General features: G+C 60.2%; 1 protein-coding gene and 1 long non-coding RNA gene across 2 annotated transcripts; both read left to right on the forward strand.

Annotated features, from left to right (window-relative positions):
- Positions 1-9337: 9337 nt before the first annotated feature.
- On the forward strand, positions 9338-10132 carry LOC310888323 (uncharacterized protein). Its single transcript, XM_083814916.1, has 2 exons — positions 9338-9812; positions 9940-10132. The coding sequence occupies exons 1-2, from the start codon at positions 9359-9361 to the stop codon at positions 10104-10106; spliced, it is 621 nt and encodes a 206-aa protein (XP_083671042.1). The 5' UTR covers positions 9338-9358; the 3' UTR covers positions 10107-10132.
- A 683-nt stretch (positions 10133-10815) lies between these two features.
- Positions 10816-12167, forward strand: LOC310888326. The gene is made up of 3 exons (XR_014575875.1): positions 10816-11009; positions 11121-11164; positions 11299-12167. It is a non-coding gene; the product is annotated as an uncharacterized lncRNA (long non-coding RNA).
- Positions 12168-25244: the final 13077 nt, after the last annotated feature.

Here is a 25244-nt window from a genome sequence, read left to right on the forward strand (position 1 = left end):
GACGCAAGAATCGATCCAGGAAGACCTGGCAGTGGTTGAAAATGGTCTGAGAAGACCCAACGGTGGTTGGAATCGATCTTGGAGGACCCAGTGATCATTGGAAATGAACTTGGAAGACCCAATGGTGGTTGGAACTGACCTGGGAAGACCTGGCCATGGTTGAAAATGGTCTGAGAAGACACAATGATGGTTGGAATCGATCTTGGAGGACCCAACGATGGATGGAATCGATCCCAGGGGACACAATGATGTTTGGAATCAATCTGGGAGGACCCGAAGATGGTTGGAATTGATCTTAGGGGACCCAACGATGGTTGGAAATGATCTTGGAGGACCCAGTGGTGGTTGAAAGTGATCTTGGAAGACCTGACCATGGCTGAAAATGGTCTGAGAAGACCCAACGATGGTTGGAAACAATCTTGGAGGATCCAACTATCATTGGAAATGACCCTGGAGGACCCAACCATAGTTGGAATCGATCTTGGAGAACCTAACGATGGTTGGAAACAATCTCATGGGACCCAACCATGGTTGGAAATGATCTTGGAGGACACAAGCATTGTTAGAATTGATCTGGGAAGACCTGGCCATGGTTGAAAATGGTCTGAAAAGACCCAACAATGTTTGGAATTGATCTTGGGGGGCCCAATCATGATTGGAAGTGATCTTGGAGGCCCCAACGATGGTAGGAATCAATCTTAGAAGACCCAACGATGGTTGGAATCGAAATTAGAGGACCCAACGATGGTTGGAATGATCTTGGAGGACCCAGCAATGACTGGAATTGATCTTGAGGGACACAACAATGGTTGGAAGTGATCTTGGGGGACACAAAGATGGTTGGAATCGATCTTGGAGAAACCAACGATGGTTGGACACAACCTGGGAAGACCCCACGATGGCTAGAATCAACCTACCATCCCCCAACCCCAACCCCCACTTCCCAATTTGGGTCAGATTCACCCCAAAAAGGAACAAACACCCCCTCCCCGGGACACCGCGATACCGCTAGAGCAACGATAACGGGGAGGGGAACATCGCGGTTGTCCCTGATAACGGGGAGGGGACTGTCACGTTTGTCCCCACGGTCATGGTGCCCACGATTGGTCCGGGCACGGCCCGTCCCCCAACCACCACCCACCCCAGGGATGAGCAGCTCCTCCCCGCAGAGGGGCAAAGTTCCCCACTGCCACTCCTGCCCCAGGCATGCCTCCGCACCGGGATGCTGCTGGCAGCGCCGCGGGGCTGGAGGGCACCAAGATGGGGTCTTGCACCCGGGCCTTCCTCCTCCTCTTCCTCCTCCTCCTCTACGGCATTGCAGCAGGTGAGTGGAACCTGTCCGAGGGGCACCGAAACGCAGCCATGGGGGCGGGAAGAGGCGGACTCCCCTGGGGCACCTCCTTGGGGTGCGTAGGGGAGGCTGAGGGGGGAATCGGCCTCTACGCCCTGAGGTGGCATCGTCCTGGCGGGGACAGCGACAGGACATTGGGGAGGGGGACAAGCACAGTGGGGAGGGTGATGGGGACATTGGGGACAGGGACAGGGACATTGGGGAGGGGGTGGGGACAAGGACAAGGATGGGGACACTCCACAGCCCCCCACTCCGCGGTGATGGCACTGATGAGGCCCGGTGGAGGCCAGAAATCGGGCAGGGGAGGCCACAAGTCGGGGCAGTGTAGACGACGAACTGGGGCGGTGGAGGCCAGAACTGTGGCATCGGAGGCCAGAATTGGGGCACGGGAGGCCACAATTGGGGCAGTTGAAGCCAGGATTGGGGCACTGGAGGCCACAAATGGGGCACTGGAGGCCAGAATTGGGACAGGGGAGGCCATGAATTTCGGCAGAAGAGACCACAAATTGGGACAGCAGAGGCCACGTCCTCCTGTGCGGCCTCCGCCCCACCCGTCCCATGGACGTGTGAACGGGAACAGGACAAGGGTCAGATGAAAGCGAAAGTGGGGGAGAGGCCGGGATGGGAACAGACACAGGCGAGGCCGGGGGGTACAAAGGGGAAAGGTGCGGGACGGGGCGGCCTCCACAGGGAGCTCAGTGACGTGGCCTCTACAACAAAAGGAAGCAGCACCACCGCAGAAGGGACTGACATAATTTCCGCAGTGACCTCCAGTATCTCCCCAGACACCACCAGCACCTCCCCAGTGACCTCCAGCATCTCCCCAGTGACCTCCAGCATCTCCCCAGTGACGTCCAGCACCTCCCCAGAGACCTCCAGCACCTCCACAGACACCTCCAACACCACCCCAGCCACCTCCAGCACCACCCCAGACACCTCCAGCATCTCCCCAGTGACCCCCAGCATCTCTCCAGTGACCTCCAACATATCCCCAGAGACCTCCAGCACCTCCACACACACCTCCAGCACAATCCCAGTGACCTCCAGCATCTCCCCAGTGACATCCAGCACCACCCCAGACACCTCCAGCATCTTCACAGACACCTCCAGCACCTCCCCAGTGACCTCCAGCATCTCTCCAGTGACCTCCAACACATCCCCGGAGATGTCCAGCACCTCCCCAGTGACCTCCAGTACCTCCCCAGTGACGTCCAGCACCACCCCAGTGACCACCAGCATCTTCACAGACACCTCCAGCACCACCCCAGTGACCACCAGCACCACCGCAGACACCTCCAGCACCTCCCCAGACACCTCCAGCATCTCCCCAGAGACCTCCAGCATCTCCCCAGTGTCCTCCAGCACCGCCCCAGACACGTCCAGCATCTTCACAGACACCTCAAGCACCAGCCCAGTGACCACCAGCACCACCCCAGAGACCTCCAGCACCTCCCCAGACACCTCCAGCATCTCCCCAGTGACCTCCAGCACCTCCCCAGTGACCTCCAGCATCTCCCCAGTGACATCCAGCACCACCCCAGACACCTCCAGCATCTTCACAGACACCTCCAGCACCTCCCCAGTGACCTCCAGCATCTCTCCAGTGACCTCCAACATAACCCCAGAGACGTCCAGCACCTCCCCAGTGACCTCCAGTACCTCCCCAGAGACCTCCAGCACCTCCACAGACACCTCCAGCATCTCCCCAGTGACCTCCAGCATCTCCCCAGTGACCTCCAGCATCTCCCCAGTGACGTCCAGCACCACCCCAGTGACCAACAGCATCTTCACAGACACCTTCAGCACCAACCCAGTGACCACCAGCACCACCCCAGAGACCTCCAGCACCTCCCCAGACACCTCCAGCATATCCCCAGACACCTCCAGCATCTCCCCAGTGACCTCCAGCATGTCTCCAGTGACCTCCAACATATCCCCAGAGACGTCCAGCACCTCCCCAGTGACCACCAGCACCACCCCAGAGACCTCCAGCACCTCCCCAGACACCTCCAGCATCTCTCCAGTGACCTCTAACACCTCCCCAGCCACCTCCAGCACCACCCCAGACACCTCCAGCACCTCCCCAGCCACCTCCAGCACCACCCCAGACACCTCCACCATCTCCCCAGTGACCTCCAGCATCTCTCCAGTGACCTCCAACATATCCCCAGAGACGTCCAGCACCTCCCCAGACACCTCCAGTACCTCCCCAGAGATCTCCAGCACCTCCACACACACCTCCAGCACAATCCCAGTGACCTCCAGCATCTCCCCAGTGACATCCAGCACCACCGCAGTGACCACCAGCATCTTCACAGACACCTCCAGCATCTCCCCAGTGACCTCCAGCACCTCCCCAGAGACCTCCAGTACCTCCCCAGAGACCTCCAGCACCACCACAGACACCTCCAGCATCTCCCCAGAGACCTCCAGCATCTCCCCAGTGACATCCAGCACCACCCCAGACACCTCCAGCATCTTCACAGACACCTCCAGCACCTCCCCAGTGACCTCCAGCATCTCTCCAGTGACCTCCAACATAACCCCAGAGACGTCCAGCACCTCCCCAGTGACCTCCAGTACCTCCCCAGAGACCTCCAGCACCTCCACAGACACCTCCAGCATCTCCCCAGTGACCTCCAGCATCTCCCCAGTGACCTCCAGCATCTCCCCAGTGACGTCCAGCACCACCCCAGTGACCAACAGCATCTTCACAGACACCTTCAGCACCAACCCAGTGACCACCAGCACCACCCCAGAGACCTCCAGCACCTCCCCAGACACCTCCAGCATATCCCCAGACACCTCCAGCATCTCCCCAGTGACCTCCAGCATGTCTCCAGTGACCTCCAACATATCCCCAGAGACGTCCAGCACCTCCCCAGTGACCACCAGCACCACCCCAGAGACCTCCAGCACCTCCCCAGACACCTCCAGTATCTCTCCAGTGACCTCTAACACCTCCCCAGCCACCTCCAGCACCACCCCAGACACCTCCAGCACCTCCCCAGCCACCTCCAGCACCACCCCAGACACCTCCACCATCTCCCCAGTGACCTCCAGCATCTCTCCAGTGACCTCCAACATATCCCCAGAGACGTCCAGCACCTCCCCAGACACCTCCAGTACCTCCCCAGAGATCTCCAGCACCTCCACACACACCTCCAGCACAATCCCAGTGACCTCCAGCATCTCCCCAGTGACATCCAGCACCACCGCAGTGACCACCAGCATCTTCACAGACACCTCAAGCATCTCCCCAGTGACCTCCAGCACCTCCCCAGAGACCTCCAGTACCTCCCCAGAGACCTCCAGCACCACCACAGACACCTCCAGCATCTCCCCAGAGACCTCCAGCATCTCCCCAGTGTCCTCCAGCACCACCCCAGACACGTCCAGCACCTGCCCAGTGACCTCCAGTACCTCCCCAGAAACCTCCAGCACCACCACAGACACCTCCAGCACCTCCCCAGACACCTCCAGCATCTCCCCAGTGACCTCCAGCATCTCCCCAGACACCTCCAGCACCTCCCCAGTGACCTCCAGCACCTCCCCAGACACCTCTAGCACAATCCCAGTGACCTCCAGCACCACCCCAGAGACCTCCAGCACCTCCCCAGACACCTCCAGCATATCCCCAGACACCTCCAGCATCTCCCCAGTGACCTCCAGCATCTCTCCAGTGACCTCCAACATATCCCCAGAGATGTCCAGCACCTCCCCAGTGACCTCCAGTACCTCCCCAGAGACCTCCAGCATCTTCACAGACACCTCCAGCATCTCCCCAGTGACCTCCAGCATCTCCACAGACACCTCCAGCACCTTCACAGACACCTCCAGCACCACCCCAGTGACCACCAGCACCACCCCAGAGACCTCCAGCACCTCCCCAGTGACCTCCAGCACCTCCCCACTGTCCTCCAGCACCACCCCAGACACGTCCAGCATCTTCACAGACACCTCCAGCACCAGCCCAGTGACCACCAGCACCACCCCAGGGACCTCCAGCACCTCCCCAGACACCTCCAGCATCTCCCCAGTGACCTCCAGCATCTTCACAGACACCTCCAGCATCTCCCCAGTGACCTCCAGCATCTCCACAGACACCTCCAGCACCTTCACAGACACCTCCAGCACCACCCCAGTGACCACCAGCACCACCCCAGAGACCTCCAGCACCTCCCCAGTGACCTCCAGCACCTCCCCAGTGTCCTCCAGCACCACCCCAGACACGTCCAGCATCTTCACAGACACCTCCAGCACCAGCCCAGTGACCACCAGCACCACCCCAGGGACCTCCAGCACCTCCCCAGCCACCTCCAGCACCACCCCAGACACCTCCAGCACCTCCCCAGTGACGTCCAGCACCTCCCTAGTGACCTCCAGCACCACCCCAGACACCTCCAGCATATTCACAGACACCTCCAGCACCACCCCAGTGACCACCAGAACCACCCCAGAGACCTCCAGCACCTCCCCAGACACCTCCAGCACCTCCCCAAACACGTCCAGCATCTACCCAGTGACCTCCAGCACCTCCGCAGACACCCCCAGCACCACCCCAGACAGGTCCTTCACCTCTCCAGTGACCTCCAGCACCTCCCCAGACACCTCCAGCACCTCCCCAGACACCTCCAGCATATCCCCAGACACCTCCAGCGTCTCCCCAGTGACCTCCAGCATCTCCCCAGTGACCTCTAGCATCTCTCCAGTGACCACTAACACCTCCCCAGCCACCTCCAGCACCACCCCAGACACCTCCACCATCTTCCCAGTGACCTCCAGCACCTCCCCAGACACCTCCACCATCTCCCCAGTGACCTCCAGCATCTCTCCGGTGACCTCCAGCACGACCACAGACAGCTCCAGCATCTCCCTGGACACCTCCAGCATCTCCCCAGTGACCTCCAGCATCTCTCCAGTGACCTCCAGCACCTCCCCAGACACCTCCAGCACCTCCCCAGACATCTCAAGCACCTCCCCAGACACCTCCAGCATGTCCCCAGTGACCTCCAGCACCTCTACAGTGACCTCCAGCACCTCCCCAGACACCTCAAGCACCACCCCAGACACCTCCACCATCTCCCCAGACACCACCAGCACCTCCCCAGACAGCTCCAGCATCTCCCCAGTGTCTTCCAGCATCTCTCCAGTGACCTCCAACATCTCCTCAGACATGTCCAGCACCTCCCCAGACACCTCCAGTACCTCCCCAGTTACCTCCAGCACCTCCCCAGACACCTCCAGCATCTCTCCAGTGACCTCCAGCATCTCTCCAGTGACCTCCAGCACCACCCCAGGGACGTCCAGCACCTCCCCAGACACCTCCAGCATGTCCCCAGTGACCTCCAGCACCTCTCCAGTGACCTCCAGCACCTCCCCAGACATCTCAAGCACCTCCCCAGACACCTCCAGCATCTCCCGAGTGACCTCCAGCATCTCTCCGGTGACCTCCAGCACCACCAGAGAGAGCTCCAGCAGCACGGCAGACACCTCCAGCATCTCCCCAGTGACCTCCTGCACCACCCCAGATACCTCCAGCATCTCCCCAGTGACCTCCAGCATCTCTCCAGTCACCTCCACCATCTCCCCAGACACCCCCAGCACTACCCCAGACACCTCCAGCATCTTCCCAGACACCTCCAGCGTCTCCCCAGACAGCTCCAGCATCTCTCCAGTGACCTCCAACATCTCCTCAGACATGTCCAACACCTCCCCAGTGACCTCCAATACCTCCCCAGTTACCTTCAACACCTCCCCAGACACCTCCAGCATCTCCCCAGACACCTCCAGCACCTCCCCAGTGACCTCCAGCATCTCCCCAGTTACCTCCAGTACCTCCCCAGACAGCTCCAGCACCACCCCAGAGACCTCCAGCACCTCCCCAGACAGCTCCAGCATCTCCCGAGCCACCTCCAGTACCTCCCCAGACACCTCCAGCGTCTCCCCAGTGACCTCCAGCGTCTCCCCAGTGACCTCCAGCACCTCCCCAGTGACCTCCAGCATCTCCCCAGTGACCTCCAGCACCTCCCCAGACACCTCCAGCATCTCCCCAGTGACCTCCAGCATCTTTCCAGTGACCTCCAGCACCTCCCCAGACACCTCCAGCATCTCCCCAGTGACCTCCAACATCTCCCCAGTGATCTCCAGCACCTCCCCAGACACCTCCAGCATCTCCCCAATGACCTCCAGCATCTCCCCAGTGACCTCCAGCACCTCCCCAGACACCTCTAGCACAATCCCAGTGAGCTCCAGCATCTCCCTAGAGACCTCCAGCACCTCCCCAGTGACCTCCAGCATCTCCCCAGTGAGCTCCAGCACCACCCCAGAGACCTCCAGCACCTCCGCAGACACATCCAGCATCTTCACAGACACCTCCAGCATCTCCCCAGTGACCTCCAGCATCTCTCTAGACACCTCCAGCATCTCCCCAGTGACCTCTGGCACTTCTCCAGACACGTCCAGCATGTCCCCAGTGACCTCCAGCATCTCCCCAGTGACCTTCAGCACCTCCCCAGAGACCTCCAGCAGCATCCCAGTGATCTCCAGTACCATCCCAGAGACCTCCAGCATCTCCCCAGAGACCTCCAGTACTGCCCCAGTTAGCTCCAGCACCATCCTAGTGAGCTCCAGCACTGTCCCAGTGAGCTCGAGCACCATCCCAGTTATCTCCAGCACCGTCCCAGTGAGCTCCAGCACCTCCCCAGATACCTCCAGCACCTCCCCAGTGACCTCAAGCACCTCCCCAGTGACCTCCGGCACCACCCCAGTGATCTCTAGCACCGTCCCACTGAACACCAGCACCGTCCCAGTGACTTCCAGCACCTCCCCTGTGACCTCCAGCACCTCCCCAGTGACCTCCAGCACTTCCCCAGTGACCTCCAGCAGCATCCCAGTGACCTCCAGCACCTCCCCAGTGACCTCCAGCATCTCCCCAGTGACCTCCAGCACCGTCCCAGTGACGTCCACCACTATCCCAGGAACCACCAGTACAGCTCTAGTGACCCCCACCACCTCCCCAGTGACTGTCACCACCACCCCCGTAACCACCACCACCTCCCCAACGACCACAACCAGCACCATGACCAGTACCACAACGACCACAATGACCACCACCACCCCAATGACCACAACCACCACCACTACCACCACCCCAACGACCACGACCACCAGCACTACCACCACCCCAACAACTACCCCCACCACCCCCACCACCCCAACAACTACCCCCACCACCCCAACAACCACCACCACCCGAACGACCACTGCTGTTCCTCCAGGTCAGCCTCCATATCCTTCCTGTCCTCCCTCCTCTCGCCCTCCTCCCTCCTCCGCCCATCCTCCCAGGCCTCCATCGCTGCCCCTCGCCCCCATCCTCCTCGGGCTCTCCTCGTGGGACCCCGACGCCTGGGTGCCCCCCAAGGCGCTCCCTGACCTCCGCTCTCCCCGCAGTGGTCTGCCAGAATGGAGGCTACTACGACGATATCAAGTGCGTCTGCCCCTCTGACTTCTACGGCCCCTTGTGCGAGTTCTTCAGTGACTCCATCACCACCGAGATCCGTAAGTACGGCCTCCCCCCATCCCACGGCCTCCACCCTACTTGACCTCCCCCCTGGCCAACGGGCTCTGCCCGGCCCCGGCTCCCCATGCTCACTGTCCTCCTGTGTCCCGCAGCCATCGAGGGGACGATTGTGGCCAACGTGGAGCTGGTGGTGACCGTCACCAACTTTGACTACACGGAGGAGCTGCAGGACCCCCGGTCGGAGGCCTACGAGAACTTTGAGAAGCAATTCCGGCAGGAGGTGAGGCCCGGGACCACAAGGGGAGGCTGGGCCCCGTGAGGTGAGGCTGGGAACCCGAGGGGAGGCTGGGAGCTCAAGGGGAGACCAGGGTGCACAAGGGGAGTTTGGGAGCACAACAGGAGACTGGGAGTGAGAGGGGAGGCTGGGAGTGAGAGGGCAGGCCAGGCCCCATGAGGGGAGGCCGGGCCGCACCGGACCCATCCTCATGGCGCCCCTTGCCCTGGCAGATGGCCAAGATCTACAGCTCCGTGCCTGGCTACGAGGGCGTGAAGATCCTCCGCATTGTGCCGGCAGCCTCCAGCAGGCGGGGAGCCCGGGTGCGCAGGGCTGGGGGAGAATCCGCATCCTCCCCCGTGGGCAGCGGCCTCAACGTGGACCACGAGGTCATCTTCAGAACCACCGCCAGCCCCAACCTGACCGAGGAGTTCCAGAACAAGACGAAGGAGCTGGTGCAGAAGCTTCAGGAGACTGCCGACAGCCAGGGCGACTGCGAAAACGACTCCTGTGGGTGTCCCATCCTTCCCCCTCACCCCGCAACCCCTCGGGGAGGCCCCAGGGAAGGTTCCCTGACAGCCTCTCTCTCCTTGCAGCCATCGTCTGCTTCAAGGTGCCACCCAGTCCCATCATCAAGAACATGACGAAGTCCCCTTCATTTGACGGTGAGGCCTGGGTGGCCAGGGTGCCCCCACGGACCCCCCCCTGAGCCCCCTGAACCCCTTATGCACCCCACCAGCCCCTACACACCCCACCACCCCATTTGACCCTCCTTCCGTGCCCCCCCCTCAGCACTGTGCCAGCAGCGGGCGCCCGTCGGCTACCAGGACTACTACTACGCGCAGAACATGAGCAACATCATCCGCTGCGTCACCAACTGCACGGCCAACACGCCCGGCACCATCGACTGCCACCATGGCGAGTGCCGCGTCACCCGCGCCGGGCCACAGTGCTTGTGAGTGCCACCACGCGTCCCCCTGCATGCCCCCTGGGAGCACCGGCCTGACCTTTCCTTGTCCTTGCAGCTGCCGGGATGAATCGCTCTACTGGTACACGGGCACCCGGTGCTCCGGGCGTGTCAGCAAGGTGGCCACCGGGTTGGGGGTGGTGGTCACGGTGCTGCTCGTTGCCTGCATCACCCTTGCTGTGCTGCTGGTGATACGGAAGAAGGGCAGGAAGAGGTAGAGGGGCAGGGATGGTTGGGGTGGTTTGAGGTGAGTTGGGTTGGTTGGGTTGGGTTGAGGTGAGTTGGGTTGGGGTGGTTTGGTTTGGATGGGTTGGGGTGGTTAGGTTGGGTTTAGTAGGGTTGGGTTTAGTAGGGCTGAATGATTTGGGGTCTTCTGGGTTGGTTGGGTTGGGGTGGTTTGGGTTGAGCTGGGTTAGGTTGGATGGGTTGGGTTGGGTTTAATTGGGTTGGATGGTCCGGGGTCTTTTGGGTTGGTTGTTTGGTGATGGACACGTGGGCTGGTGGCGGACACCTGGTCTTGGTTTGGGTTCCGAATGGGGTTGTTGGTGGACATCTGGGCAGGCTTGGGGGGGTGTGGGACAGCCCCCTTCGCTGTCCTTCTGCCCCCTCCGAGCCCCCTGGTGCTGTCCCAGGAACACTTCGGCCACCGTTGAGGAGAGCTGGTACGAGAACGATGGCGGCACCTGGACGGCATCCGACGGCTTCGTCCTCAGCAACATCAACGCCACCGACCCAGGTCGGGAGGGCTCCGGGGGGCAAGACTGGGGGGGCGGTGGGACCACAGCTGCTCCCCCAGCCCCACCGCTCACCCCATCGCCCCCCACCCATGTCCCCAACAGGCGGCAGCCTACGGAGCTTCACGGCCTCTCTGGAACGGGTGAACACCGACATCCCGGTGGGTGCTCCCCCAGACCCGTCCCCCCTCCTGCACTCCCCCCCCATCCCACAGCTCCCCCGGGCCCATCTTACCTCCGTCCCCTTCTCTTTTCTCTCCACTCCCCCGCAGATGCAGATCGCCAGACCCTCGCTGCGACCCCAGTTGTGACCCAGGTATGTGGGGCAGGGGAATGTGGGGTGGGAACACAGGGTGTGGGGCTGGGGTAGGGGCAGAGGAATGTGGGGCAGAGCGCTGTGGGGCAGAGGTATGTGGGAGCCAAGAATCTTCTCAATGCTTCTCCTCCAAGGTCTTCGCTGGCCCCTCCTCACCTCATTGCCCACCAGGACCTCCAAGACCTTCTCAGCAATGCTGATTCCAAGGACTATGTTGCCTCCTCCTCACCTCATTGCCCACCAGGACCTCCAGGACCTTCTCAATGATGCTGATTCCAAGGACTATGTTGCCTCCTCCTCACCTCGGTGCCCATCAGGACCTCCAGGACCTTCTCTATGATGCTGATTCCAAGGACAGTGTTGCCTCCTGCTCACCTCAGTGCCCACCAGCACTTCCAGGACCCTCTCGACAACGCTGATTCCAAGGAAAACGTTGCCTCCTGCTGACCTTGGTGCCCACCAGAACTTCCAGTACCTTCTCAACAATGCTGCTTCCAAGGTCATCGTTGGCTCCTGCTCACCACGGTGCCCATGGGAGTAATCTGGGAAGAATCATATGGGCTGGGAACAATTTTGGAAGACTCTGCCAGGGGTCAAACTGGGGAGACCCAACTGGGAGACCTAACTGTGACTGGAAATGCTCTTGGAATCACAACGCAGCCATGACTCAAAATGCTCTTGGAAGACCCAACCATGGCTCAAAACGCTCCTGGAAGACCCAACCACGGCTGGAAATGCTCTTTGAAGGCCCAACCATGGTTGGAAGAAATCTGTAGGACCCTGGCATAGCTGGAAGCGGCCCAGGACAGCCCAGCAGTGACTGGAAATGGGCTAGGCAGGACCCGGGCATGTTTTTTTGCTCAGCGAGGAGGAGGAAAGACCTGTGTTTGCAGATCCTGGCAGTGGAGGACAGGACTCCCGGCCAGCGCCTGCCCATCCCACTTAGGGTTGGGCAATCCCAATAAAAATTCTGTGCATCCCAACAAAAATTCTGCTGCTGCCTCCGGCCCCATGCCAGCCATGGACACAGGGGATGTTGGGTCCAGGGTGGGAACCAGCAAACCACGGCCCCCTTGGGGCTGCAGCTGCTGGGGTCCATCTGGGTCCTTCTGGGGGGTCTCCACCAGTGCCGGGAGCCACCAGAACCCACAAACTCCCAGCTCCCAGTCCCAAATTTAGGTCAGATTCACCCCAAATCCCCCCAGCCCTACAGGTCCTAGAAAGTCACCAAATGCCCCCAGCCCTACAGGTCCTGCCAGCTCCCTGGGCACCAGCAAAGCCTCATGGGAAGGTGACAGGGACAGGGGCGTTGGGGATGGGGGACATGTCGGATGGAGATGGGCGGCACCAGGGATAGGGATGGACACCAAAGATGGGGGGGACACCAAAGATGGGGGGACACCAAAGATGGGGATGTGGGACACCAGGGATGGGGATATGGGACACCAGGGATGGGGGGACATCACTGATGGGGCTAGAAGACGAAAAGGATGTGGATGTGCTCCCAAATTGCCCCAAATGCCTCAAAAATGGACACAAATTGCCCCAAAGTGAACACAAAACACACCTAAATGTCCCCAGATATTCCCAAACAGTCCCCAAATGTCCCAAAACAGACCTGAAATGGCCCCAAAGTGGACCCCAAGACAGCCCTGGAATAGAAAAGCCCCAAAGTGCCCCAGAACGGCCCCAAAACAACCTGAAGATTGGACCTGGAGTTGACCTGAAAAAAAACCACACCAAAATATCCCCAAATGGCTCCAAATGCCCCCATACCACAGAATCACAGAACCATCTAGGTTGGAAGAGACCTCCAAGATCACCGAGTCCAACCTCTGACCTAGCACTAACAAGTCCTCCACTAAACCATATCACTGAGCTCTACATCTAAACGTCTTCTAAAGTCCTCCAGGGATGGTGACTCAGCCACTTCCCTGGGCAGCCCGTTCCAATGCCTCACAACCCTTTCAGTAAAGAAGTTCTTCCTAATATCCAACCTAAAGCTCCCCTGGTGCAACGTCAGCCCATTCCCCCTCGTCCTGTCACCATGCACGTGGGAGAACAGACCAACCCCCGCCTCGCTACAGCCTCCTTTAAGGTACCTGTAGAGAGCGATGAGGTCGCCCCGAGCCTCCTCTTCTCCAGGCTGAACAAGCCCAGCTCCCTCAGCCGCTCCTCGTAAGACTTGTTCTCCAGACCCCTCACCAGCCTCGTCGCCCTTCTCTGGACTCGCTCAAGCACCTCCATGTCCTTCTTGTAGCGAGGGGCCCAAAGCTGAACACAGTGCTCGAGGGGCGGCCTCACCAGAGCCGAGCACAGGGGGACAATCACTTCCCTAGACCTGCTGGCCACACTGCTTCTTATACAAGCCAGGATGCTGTTGGCCTTCTTGGCCACCTGAGCACACTGCGATGGTTGGAATCAAAATTAGAGGACCCAAAGACGGTTGGAAATGATCTTGGACAACCCGGTGATGGTTGGAATTGATCTTGAGGACCCAGAGATGATTGGAATCGATGTTGGGGGACACAAAGATGGTTGGACATGACCTGGGAAGACCCCACGATGGCTGGAATCCATCTACCAGCCCCCAACCCCAGCCCCCAGTCCCCAATTTGGGTCAGATTCACCCCAAAAAGGAAAAAACATCCTGTCCCCATGACACCGTGATACCCCCACGGTGGCGATACCGGGGAGGAGGCTGTCGTGGTTGTCCCCGATAATGGGGACAATGTCATGTTTGTCCCCAGAGTCATGGTGCCCATGATTGGTCTGGGAACGGCCGCGCCCCCCCCAAAACACCGCCTGCCCTGGGAAAATGCTGCTCCTCCCTGCAGAGGGGCAAAGTTCCCCACTGCCACTCCTGCCCTGGGCATGGCTCCGCACTGGGATGCTGCTGGCAGCGCTGCGGGGCTGGGGGGTGCCAAGATGGGGGCTTGCACCCGAGCCTTCCTCCTCCTCTTCCACCTCCTCCTCTACGGGGTTACAGCAGGTGAGTGGAGCCCAGCCAAGGCACAATGAAACGCTGATGTCGGGGGCGGGAGGGGGTGGCCTCCCCTGTGGCATCTCCTTGGGGTGTGCTGGGGAGGCTGAGGGGGGAATCGGCCTCCACGGCCTGAGGTGGCACCGTCCTGGTGGGGACAGGGATGGGACATTGGGGAGGGGGATGGGGACAGTGGGGAGGGGGACGGGGACAAGGACAGGGAGGGGAACACTCCACAGCCCCCTGCCCTGCATTGATGGCACTGATGAGGGCCAATGGAGGACAAAATGGGGGCAGGGGAAGCCACAAATCGGGGCAGCGTAGACGATGAACCGGGGTGGTGGAGGCCAAAATTGGGGCATCATAGGCCAGAATTGGGGCAGTGGAGGGAAAAACTGGGAAACCGGAGGCCAGAACTGGGGCAGTTGAGGCCACAAATGGGGCACTGGAGGCCAGAATTGGGACAGGGGAGGCCATGAGCTTGGGCAGAAGAGACCAAAAAATGGGACAGCAGTGGCTACGTCCTCTTGTGCAGCCTCCATCCCACGTGTCCCACGGACGTGTGAACGGGAACAGGACAAGGGTCAGATGAAAGCGAAAGTGGGGGAGAGGGTGGTGGTGGTGGCGGCGGGGTGGGGGGAAGGTCAGGGGAGAGGCCGGGGGGTACAAAGGGGAAAGCTGCGGGACGGGGCGGCCGCCACGAGGTGCTGACAGCAGCCGCCTCGCTTCTGACCTCACTGGCAACTAAAACCCCGATCGGTCTTGGTGATGAAGGAAGTGTCTCTGATGCCACCTCCACAACAGCACCTCAACCCACGGCCTCCAGTATAACTCCAGAAACCCCCACAGACTCGACTCTGGCCTCCCCCACCTCCCAGGATACATTCTCGGCCTCCTCTTCCTCTCCAGGAACCCCCACAGGCCCAATCTCCGCTGCAGGGAACATCGCTCTGTCCTTCACAGGCTCCTCGGGAGCCACAGGCTCCACCAGTACAGCTCCAGAGACCACCAGCACTGCCCCAGTGACGACAAGCACCGCAACAGTGACTACCAGTACCATCCTAGTGACCACTAGCACAGCTCCAGTGATGACCAGTACAGCCCCAGTGACCACCAGTACAGCTCCAGAGACCGCCAGCACCGCTCCAGTGACCACCACCAGTACTGTCCCAGGGACCACCAGTCCACCTCCAGTGACCACCACCAGTACGTCCCCAGTGACCACCAGTCCAGCTGCAGTGACCATCACCAGTACCGTCCCAGTGACCACCAGTCCAGCTCCAGTGACCACCACCAGTACCGTCCCAGTAACCACCAGTCCAGCTCCAGTGACCACCAGTCCAGCTCCAGTGACCACCAGCAGTACTGTCCCAGTGACCACCAGTCCAGCTCCAGTGAGCACCACCAGTACTTCCCCACTGACCATGAGTCCAGCTCCAATTACCACCACCAGCACTGTCCCACTCACCACCAGTCCAGCTCCAATTACCACCACCAGCACTGTCCCACTCACCACCAGTCCAGCTCCAGTGACCACCAGCAGTCCAGATCCCATGACCACCACCACTATTGTCCCAGTGACCACCAGTCCAGCTCCAGTGACCACCAGTCCAGCTGCAGTGACCACCACCAGTCCAGCTCCAGTGACCACCAGTCGAGCTCCAGTGACCACCACCATTCCAACTCCAGTGACCACCACCAGTACTTCCCCAGTGATCACCAGTCCAGCTCCAGTGACCACCACCAGCACAGCTCCAGTGACCACCAGTCCAGCTCCTGCGACCACCACCAGTCCAGCTTCAGTGACCACCACCAGTACTTCCGCAGTGAACACGAGTCCAGCACCAGTGACCACAACCAGTCCAGCTCCAGTGACCACCAGTCCAGCTCCAGTGACCACCACCAGTCCAGCTCCAGTGACGACCAGTAGTATTCTCCCAGTCACCACAAGTCCAACTACAGTGACCACCAGTCCTGCACCAGTCACCACCACCAGTACTGCCCCAGTGACCGCCAGTCCATCTCCAGTGACCACCAGTCAAGCTCCAGTGACCACCACCAGTAACATCCCAGTGACCACCAGTCCAGCTCCAGTGACCACCACCAGTACTTCCCCAGTGACCACCAGTGCAGCTCCCGTCACCACCACCACTATTGTCCCAGTGAGCACCAGTCCAGCTCCAGTGACCACCAGTCCAGCTGCAGTGACCACCAGTCCACCTCCAGTGACCACCAGCACAGCTCCAGTGACCACCAGTCAAACCTCAGTGACCACCACCAGTGCTGTCCCACTGAACATCAGCCCAGATCCAGTGACCACCAGTCCAGCCCCAGTGACCACCACCTGTACCGTCCCAGTGACCACCAGTCCAGCTCCAGTGACCACCACCAGTACCATCCCAGTGACCACCAGTCCACCTCCCGTGACCACCACCAGTACCGTCCCGGTAACCACCAGTCCAGCTCCCGTGACAACCAGTCCAGCTCCAGTGACCACCAGCAGTCCAGCTCCAGTGACCACGAGTCCAGCTCCAGTGACCACCTTCAGTACTTCCCCAGTGACCACCAGTCCAGCTCCAGTGACCACCACCAGTCCAGCTCCAGTGAGGACCAGTAGTACTCTCCCAGTCACCACAAGTCCAACTACAGTGACCACCAGTCCTGCACCAGTCACCACCACCAGTACTGCCCCAGTGACCGCCAGTCCATCTCCAGTGACCACCGGTCAAGCTCCAGTGACCACCACCAGTAACATCCCAGTGACCACCAGTCCAGCTCCAGTGACCACCACCAGTACTTCCACAGTGACCACCAGTGCAGCTCCCGTCACCACCACCAGTACTGTCCCAGTGACCACCAGTCCAGCTCCAGTGACCACAACCAGTACCGTCCCAGTGACCGTGAGTCCAGCTCCAGTGACCACCACCAGTCCAGCTCCAGTAACCACCAGTCCACCTCCAGTGACCACCACCAGTACCGTCCCAGTGACCACCAGTCCAGCTCCAGTGACCACCACCAGTACCGTCCCACAGACCACCAGTCCAGGTCCCGTTACCACAACCAGTATTGTCCTAGTGACCACCAGTCCCGCTCCAGTGACCACCACTCCAGCTCCAGTGACCACCAGCAGTCCAGCTCCAGTGACCACCAGTGCAGCTCCAGTGACCACCACCAGTGCAGCTCCAGTGACCACCACCAGTCCAACTCCTGTGACCACAACCAGTACTCTCCCAGTGACCATGAGTCCATCTCCAGTGACCACCACCAGTACTCTCCCACTGACCATCAGTCCAGGTCCAGTGACCACCAGTCCAGCTCCAGTGACCACTACGAGTACTGCCCCAGTGACCACCACCAGTCCAGCTCCAGTGACTTCCAGTGCAGCTCCAGTGACCACCAGACCAGTTCCAGTGACCACCCCCAGTCCAGCTCCCGTTACCACCACCAGTACTGTCCCAGTGACCACAAGTCCAGCTCCAGTGACCACCACCAGTACCGTCCCAGTAACCACCAGTCCAGCTCCAGTGACCTCCAGTGCAGCTCCAGTGACCACCACCAGTACTTCCCCACTGACCACCGGTCCAGCTCCAATTACCACCACCAGCACTGTCCCAGTGACCACTAGTCCAGTTCCAGTGACCACCAACAGTACCATCCCAGTGACCACCAGTCCAGCTCCAGTGATCACCAATCCAGCTCCAGTCACCAGCACCTATACCGTCCCAGTGACTACCAGTCCAGCTCCAGGGACATTCACCAGTCCAGCCCCAGTGACCATCACCAGTACCCTCCCAGTGACAACAAGTCCAGGTCCAGTGACCACCAGTCCAGCTCCAGTAACCACCAGTCCAGCTCCTGTCACCACCACCAGAACTGTCTCAGTGACCACAAGTCCAGCTGCAGTGACCATCACCAGTACCGTCCCAGTGAACACCAGACCAGCTCCAGTGACAACCAGCAGTCCAGCTCCAGTGACCAACACCAGTACTTACCCAGTGACCACCAGTCCAGCTCCCGTGACCACCACCTGTACCGTCCCAGTGACCACCAGTCCAGCTCCAGTGACCACCACCAGTCCAGCTCCAGTGACCACCAGTCCAGCTCCAGTGACCAACACGAGTCCAGCCCCAGTGACCACCAGTCCAGCTCCAGTGACAACCAGCAGTCCAGCTCCAGTGACCACCACCAGTATTTCCCCAGTTACCACCAGTCCAACTCGAGTGACCACAACCAGTACTCTCCCAGTGACCACCAGTACAGATCCCGTGACCAGCAGTCCAGCTCCAGTGACCACAACCAGTACTCTCCCAGTGAACACCAGTCCAGCTCCAGTGACCACCACCAGTACCGTCCCAGTGACCACCAGTCCAGCTCCAGTGACCACCAGTCCAGCTCCCGTCACCACCACCAGTACTGTCCCAGTGACTACCAGTGCAGCTCCAGTGACCAACAGTCCAGATCGCATCACCACCACCAGTACCGTCCCAGTGACCACCAGTCCAGCTCTAGTGACCACCACCAGTCCAGCTCCAGTGACCACCACCAGTACCATCCCAGTGACCACCAGTCCACCTCCAGTGACCACCACCAGTCGAGCTCCAGTGACCACGAGTCCAGCTGCAGTGACCACCACCAGTACCATCCTAGTGACCACCGGTCCAGCTCCAGTGACCACCACCACTACCGTCCAAGTGACCACGAGTCCAGCTGCAGTGACCACCACCAGTACCGTCCCAGTGACCACCGGTCCAGCTCCAGTGACCACCACCACTACCGTCCAAGTGACCACCAGTCCAGCTCCAGTGACCACTACCAGTACTGCCCCAGTGACCACCAGTCCAGCTCCAGTGACCACCAGTGCAGCTCCAGTGACAACCAGACCAGTTCCAGTGACCACCCCCAGTCCAGCTCCTGTGACCACCACCAGTAACATCCCAGTGAGCACGAGTCCAGCTCCAGTGACCACCAGTGCAGCTCCAGTGACCACCAGACCAGTTCCAGTGACCACCCCCAGTCCATCTCCAGTGACCACCACCAGTCCAGCCCCAGTCACCACCACCAGAACTGTCCCAGTGACCACCAGTCCAGCTCCACTGACTACCACCAGTACTTCCCCAGTGACCACAAGTCCAGCTCCAGTGACCACCTCTGGTACCATCCCAATGACCACCAGTGCAGACCCAGTGACCACCAGTCCAGCTCTAGAGACCACCACCAGTACTGTCCCAGTGACCACCAGTCCAGCTCTAGTTACCACCAGCAGTCCAGCTCCAGTGACCACCAGTCCAGCTCCAGTGACCACCACCAGTCGAGCTCCAGTGACCACAACCAGTACTGCCCCAGAGACCACCAGTTCTGCTCCAGTGACCACCGCCAGTCCAGCTCCAGTGACTACCAGTCCAGCTCCAGTGACCACCACCAGCACTGTCCCAGTGACCACCAGTCCATTTCCAGTGACCACCAGTCCATCTCCAGTGACCACCACCAGTCCAGGTCCAGTAACCACCAGTCCAGCTCTAGTTACCACCAGCAGTCCAGCTCCAGTGACCACCACCAGTACTTCCCCAGTTACCACCAGTCCAACTCCAGTGACCACAACCAGTACTCTCCCAGTGACCACCAGTACCATCCCAGTGACCACCAGTCCATCTCCCGTTACCACCACCACTACTGTCCCAGTGACCACCAGTCCAGCTCCCGTGACCACCACCAGTACCGTCCCAGTGACCACCAGTCCAGCTCCAGTGACCAACACCAGTCCAGCTCCAGTGACCACCACCACTTCCCCAGTGACCACAACCACCACCACGACCACTACCACGACGACAACCACCACCACCCCAACGACCAGAACCACCAGCACTACCACCCCCACCACCCCAACAACCACCACCACCCGAGCGACCACTGCTGTTCCTCCAGGTCAGCCTCCATATCCTTCCTGTCCTCCCTCCTCTCGCCCTCCTCCCTCCTCCGCCCATCCTCCCAGGCCTCCATCGCTGCCCCTCGCCCCCATCCTCCTCGGGCTCTCCTCGTGGGACCCCGACGCCTGGGTGCCCCCCAAGGCGCTCCCTGACCTCCGCTCTCCCCGCAGTGGTCTGCCAGAATGGAGGCTACTACGACGATATCAAGTGCGTCTGCCCCTCTGACTTCTATGGCCCCTTGTGCGAGTTCTTCAGTGACTCCATCACCACCGAGATCCGTAAGTACGGCCTCCCCCCATCCCATGGCCTCCACGCTCCTTGACCTCCCCCCTGGCCAATGGCCTCTGCCTGGCCCCGGCCCCCCATGCTCACCCTCCTCCTGCCTCCCTCAGCCATCGAGGGGACGATCGTGGCCAATGTGGAGCTGGTGGTGACCGTCACCAACTTTGACTACACGGAGGAGCTGCAGGACCCCCGGTCGGAGGCCTACGAGAACTTTGAGAAGCAATTCCGGCAGGAGGTGAGGCCCGGGACCACAAGGGGAGGCTGGGCCCCGTGAGGTGAGGCTGGGAACCCGAGGGGAGGCTGGGAGCTCAAGGGGAGACCAGGGTGCACAAGGGGAGTTTGGGAGCACAACAGGAGAGCGGGAGCGAGAGGGGAGGCTGGGAGTGAGAGGGCAGGCCAGGCCCCGTGAGGGGAGGCCAGGCCGCACTGGACCCATCTTCACTGCGCCCCATGCCCTGGCAGATGGCCAAGATCTACAGCTCCGTGCCCGGCTACGAGGGCGTGAAGATCCTCCACATTGTGCCGGTGGCCTCCAGCAGGCGGGGAGCCCGGGTGCGCAGGGCTGGGGGAGACTCCGCGTCCTCCCCCGTGGGCACTGGGCTCAACGTGGACCACGAGGTCATCTTCAGAACCACCGCCAGCCCCAACCTGACCGAGGAGTTCCAGAACAAGACGAAGGAGCTGGTGCAGAAGCTTCAGGAGACTGCCGACAGCCAGGGCGACTGCGAGAACGACTCCTGTGGGTGTTCTGTCTTCCCTCCTCGCCCCCCGACCCCTCGGGGAGGCCCCAGGGAAGGTTCCCTGACAGCCTCTCTCTCCCCGCAGCCATTGTCTGCTTCAAGGTGCCACCCAGTCCCATCATCAAGAACATGACGGAGTCCTCTTCATTTGATGGTGAGGCCTGGGTGGACAGGGTGCCCCCATGGACCCCCCCCATGCACCCCCTGAGCCCCCTATGTGCCCCACCAGCCCCTACACACCCCACCACCCCATTTGACCCCCTCCCATGCCCCCTCCTCAGCACTGTGCCAGCAGCGGGCGCCCGTTGGCTACCAGGACTACTACTACGCGCAGAACATGAGCGACACCATCCGCTGCGTCACCAACTGCACGGCCAACACGCCCGACACCATCGACTGCCACCATGGCGAGTGCCGCGTCACCCGCGCCGGGCCACAGTGCTTGTGAGTGCCACCACGTGTTCCTCTGTGCCCACCCCCCGGCACCATGGGAGCACCGGGCCTGACCTTTCCTTGTCCTTGCAGCTGCCGGGATGAATCGCTCTACTGGTACACGGGCACCCGGTGCTCCGGGCGCGTCAGCAAGGTGGCCACCGGGTTGGGGGTGGTGGTCACGGTGCTGCTCGTTGCCTGCATCACCCTTGCTGTGCTGCTGGTGATACGGAAGAAGGGCAGGAAGAGGTAGAGGGGCAGGGATGGTTGGGGTGGATTGGATTGGGTTGGTTGGGTTGGGTTGAGGTGAGTTGGGTTGGGGTGGTTTGGTTTGGATGGGTTGGGTTGGTTAGGTTGGGTTTAGTAGGGTTGTTGTTTAGTAGGGCTGAATGATTTGGGGTCTTTTGGGTTGGTTGGGTTGGGTTTAGTAGGGTTGAATGGGATGGGTTGGGTTGGGTTTAGTTGGGTTGGGGTGGTTTGGGGTCTTCTGGGTTGGTTGGGTTGGGGTGGTATGGGTTGAGTTGGGTTAGGTTGGATGGGTTGGGTTGGTTGGGTTGGGTTTAATTGGGTTGGATGGTCCAGGGTCTTTTGGGTTGGTTGGTTGGTGATGGACACGTGGGCTGGTGGCAAACACCTGGGCTTAGTTTGGGTTCAGAATGGGGTTGTTGGCGGACATCTGGGCAGGCTGGGGGTGGGGGGGCACATCCCCCTCCTCTGTCCTCCTGCTCCCTCCGAGCCCCCTGGTGCTGTCCCCCAGGAACACTTCGGCCACCGTTGAGGAGAGCTGGTACGAGAACGATGGCGGCACCTGGACGGCATCCGACGGCTTCGTCCTCAGCAACAGCAACGCCACCGACCCAGGTTGGGAGGGCTCCGGGGGGCAGGACTGGGGGGGTGGTGGGACCACAGCCGCTCCCCCAGCCCCACCGCTCACCCCATTGCCCCCCACCCATGTCCCCAATAGGCGGCAGCCTACGGAGCTTCACGGCCTCGCTGGAACGGGTGAACACTGACATCCTGGTGGGTGCTCCCCCAGACCTGTCCCCCCCCTGCACTCACCCCCTATCCCACAGCCCCCCCGGACCCATCTCACCTCCGTCCCCTTCTTTTTTCTCTCCACTCCCCCGCAGATGCAGATTGCCAGACCCTCACTGCGACCCCAGTTGTGACCCAGGTATGTGGGGCAGGGGAATGTGGGGTGGGAACACAGGGTGTGGGGCTGGGGTAGGGTCAGGGGGATGTGGGAGCCAAGAATCTTCTCAATGCTTCTCCTCCAAGGTCTTCGCTGGCCCCTCCTCACCTCATTGCCCACCAGGACCTCCAGGACCTTCTAAATGACGCTGATTCCAAGGACTACGTTGCTTCCTCCTCACCTCGGTGCCCATCAGGACCTCCAGGACCTTCTCAATGATGCTGATTCCAAGGACAATGTTGCCTCCTGCTCACCTCAGTGCCCACCAGCACTTCCAGGACCCTCTCGACGACGCTGATTCCAAGGAAAACGTTGCCTCCTGCTGACCTTGGTGCCCACCAGAACTTCCAGTACCTTCTCAACAATGGTGCTTCCAAGGTCGTCGTTAGCTCCTGCTCACCACGGTGCCCACGGGAGTAATCTGGGAAGAACCATATGGGCTGGGAACAATTTTGGAAGACTCTGCCAGGGGTCAACCTGGGGAGACCCAACCGGGAGACCTAACTACAACTGGAAATGCTCTTGGAATCACAACCCAGCCATGACTCAAAATGCTCTTGGAAGACCCAACCACGGCTGGAAATGCTCTTTGAAGGCCCAACCATGGCTGGAAGCAATCTGTAGGACCCTGGTAGAGCTGGAAGTGGCCCAGGACAGCCCAGCAGTGACTGGAAATGGGCTTGGCAGGACCCGGGCATGTGTTTTTGCTCTGCGAGGAGGAGGAAAGACCTGTGTTTGCAGATCCTGGCAGTGGGGGACAGGACTCCCGGCCAGTGCTTGCCCATTCAACTTAGGGGTGGGCAATCCCAATAAAAATTCTGTGCATCCGAATAAAAATTCTGCTGCTGCCTCCGGCCCCACACCAGCCACGGTCACAAGGGATATTGGGGCCGGGGTGGGAACCGGCCAACCACGGTCCCATTGTGGCTTCAACTGCTGGGGTCCATCTAGGTCCTTCTGGGGGGTCTCCACCAGCACTGGGGGCCACCAGAACCCACAAATCCCCAGCTCCCGGTCCCAAATTTGGGTGAGACTCACCCCAAATCTCCCTAGCCCTACAGGTCCTAGAAGGATCATCAAATGCCCCCAGCCCTACAGGTCCTGGCAGCTCCCTGAGCACCAGTAAAGCCTCATGGGAAGGTGACAGGGGCGACGGACATTGGGGACAGGGGACATGGCAGATGGAGATGGGGGGCACCAGGAGTGGGGATGGACACCAAAGATGGGGATGTGGGACACCAGGGATGGGGATGCGGGACAACGGGGATGGGGGGGCATCACTGATGGGGTTGGGAGACGAAAAGGATGTGGATGTGCTCCCAAATTGCCCCAAATGCCTCAAAAATGAACAGAAATTGCCCCAAATTGAACACAAAACACACGTAATGTCCCCATACGTCCCCAAACAGCCCCCAAACAGCCCCTAAATGTCCCAAAACAGACCTGAAATGGCCTGAAAGTGGACCCCAAGACAGCCCTGGAATAGAAAAGCCCCAAAGTGCCCCGGAACGGCCCCAAAACATCCTGAAGTTTGGACCTGGAATTGACCTGAAAAAAAAACACCAAAATATCCCCAAATGGCTCCAAATGCCCCCATATCACAGAATGACAGAACCATCTAGGTTGGAAGAGACCTCCAAGATCACCGAGTCCAACCTCTGACCTAATACTAACAAGTCCTCCACTAAACCATATCACTATCTCTACATCTAAATGTCTTCTAAAGACCTCCAGGGATGGTGACTTAAACCTCTTCCCTGGGCAGCCCATTCCAATGCCTCACAACCCTTTCAGTAAAGAAGTTCTTCCTAATATCCAACCTAAAGCTCCCCTGGCACAATTCCCCCTCGTCCTGTCACCAGGCACGTGGGAGAACAGACCAACCCCCACCTCGCTACAGCCTCCTTTAAGGTACCTGTAGAGAGCGATGAGGTCGCCCCTGAGCTTCCTCTTCTCCAGACTGAACAACCCCAGCTCCCTCAGCCGCTCCTCATAAGCCTTGTTCTCCAGACCCCTCACCAGCCTCGTTGCCCTTCTCTGGACTCTCTCGAGCACCTCCATGTCCTTCTTGTAGTGAGGGGCCCAAAACTGAACACAGTGCTCGAGGTGCGGCCTCACCAGAGCCGAGCACAGGGGGACAATCACTTCCCTAGCCCTGCTGGCCACACTGTTTCTTATGCAAGCCAGGATGCTGTTGGCCTTCTTGGCCACCTGAGCACACTGCGATGGTTGGAATCAAAATTAGAGGACCCAAAGGTGGTTGGAAATGACCTTGGACAACCCGGTGATGGTTGGAATTGATCTTGAGGACCCAGAGATGATTGGAATCGATGTTGGGGGACACAAAGATGGTTGGAAATGATCTTGGACGACCCAACGTCATTGGAATCGACCTTGGAGAACCCAACGATGGTTGGACACGACCTGGGAAGACCCCACGATGGCTGGAATCCATCTACCAGCCCCCAGCCCCAGTCCCCAGTCCCCAGTTTGGGCGGCGATATCGAGGAGGGGGCCGTCGTGG

This window comes from Anser anser, assembly GCF_964211835.1.
Source record: "Anser anser genome assembly, chromosome: 33".
NCBI lineage: Eukaryota > Metazoa > Chordata > Aves > Anseriformes > Anatidae > Anser > Anser anser.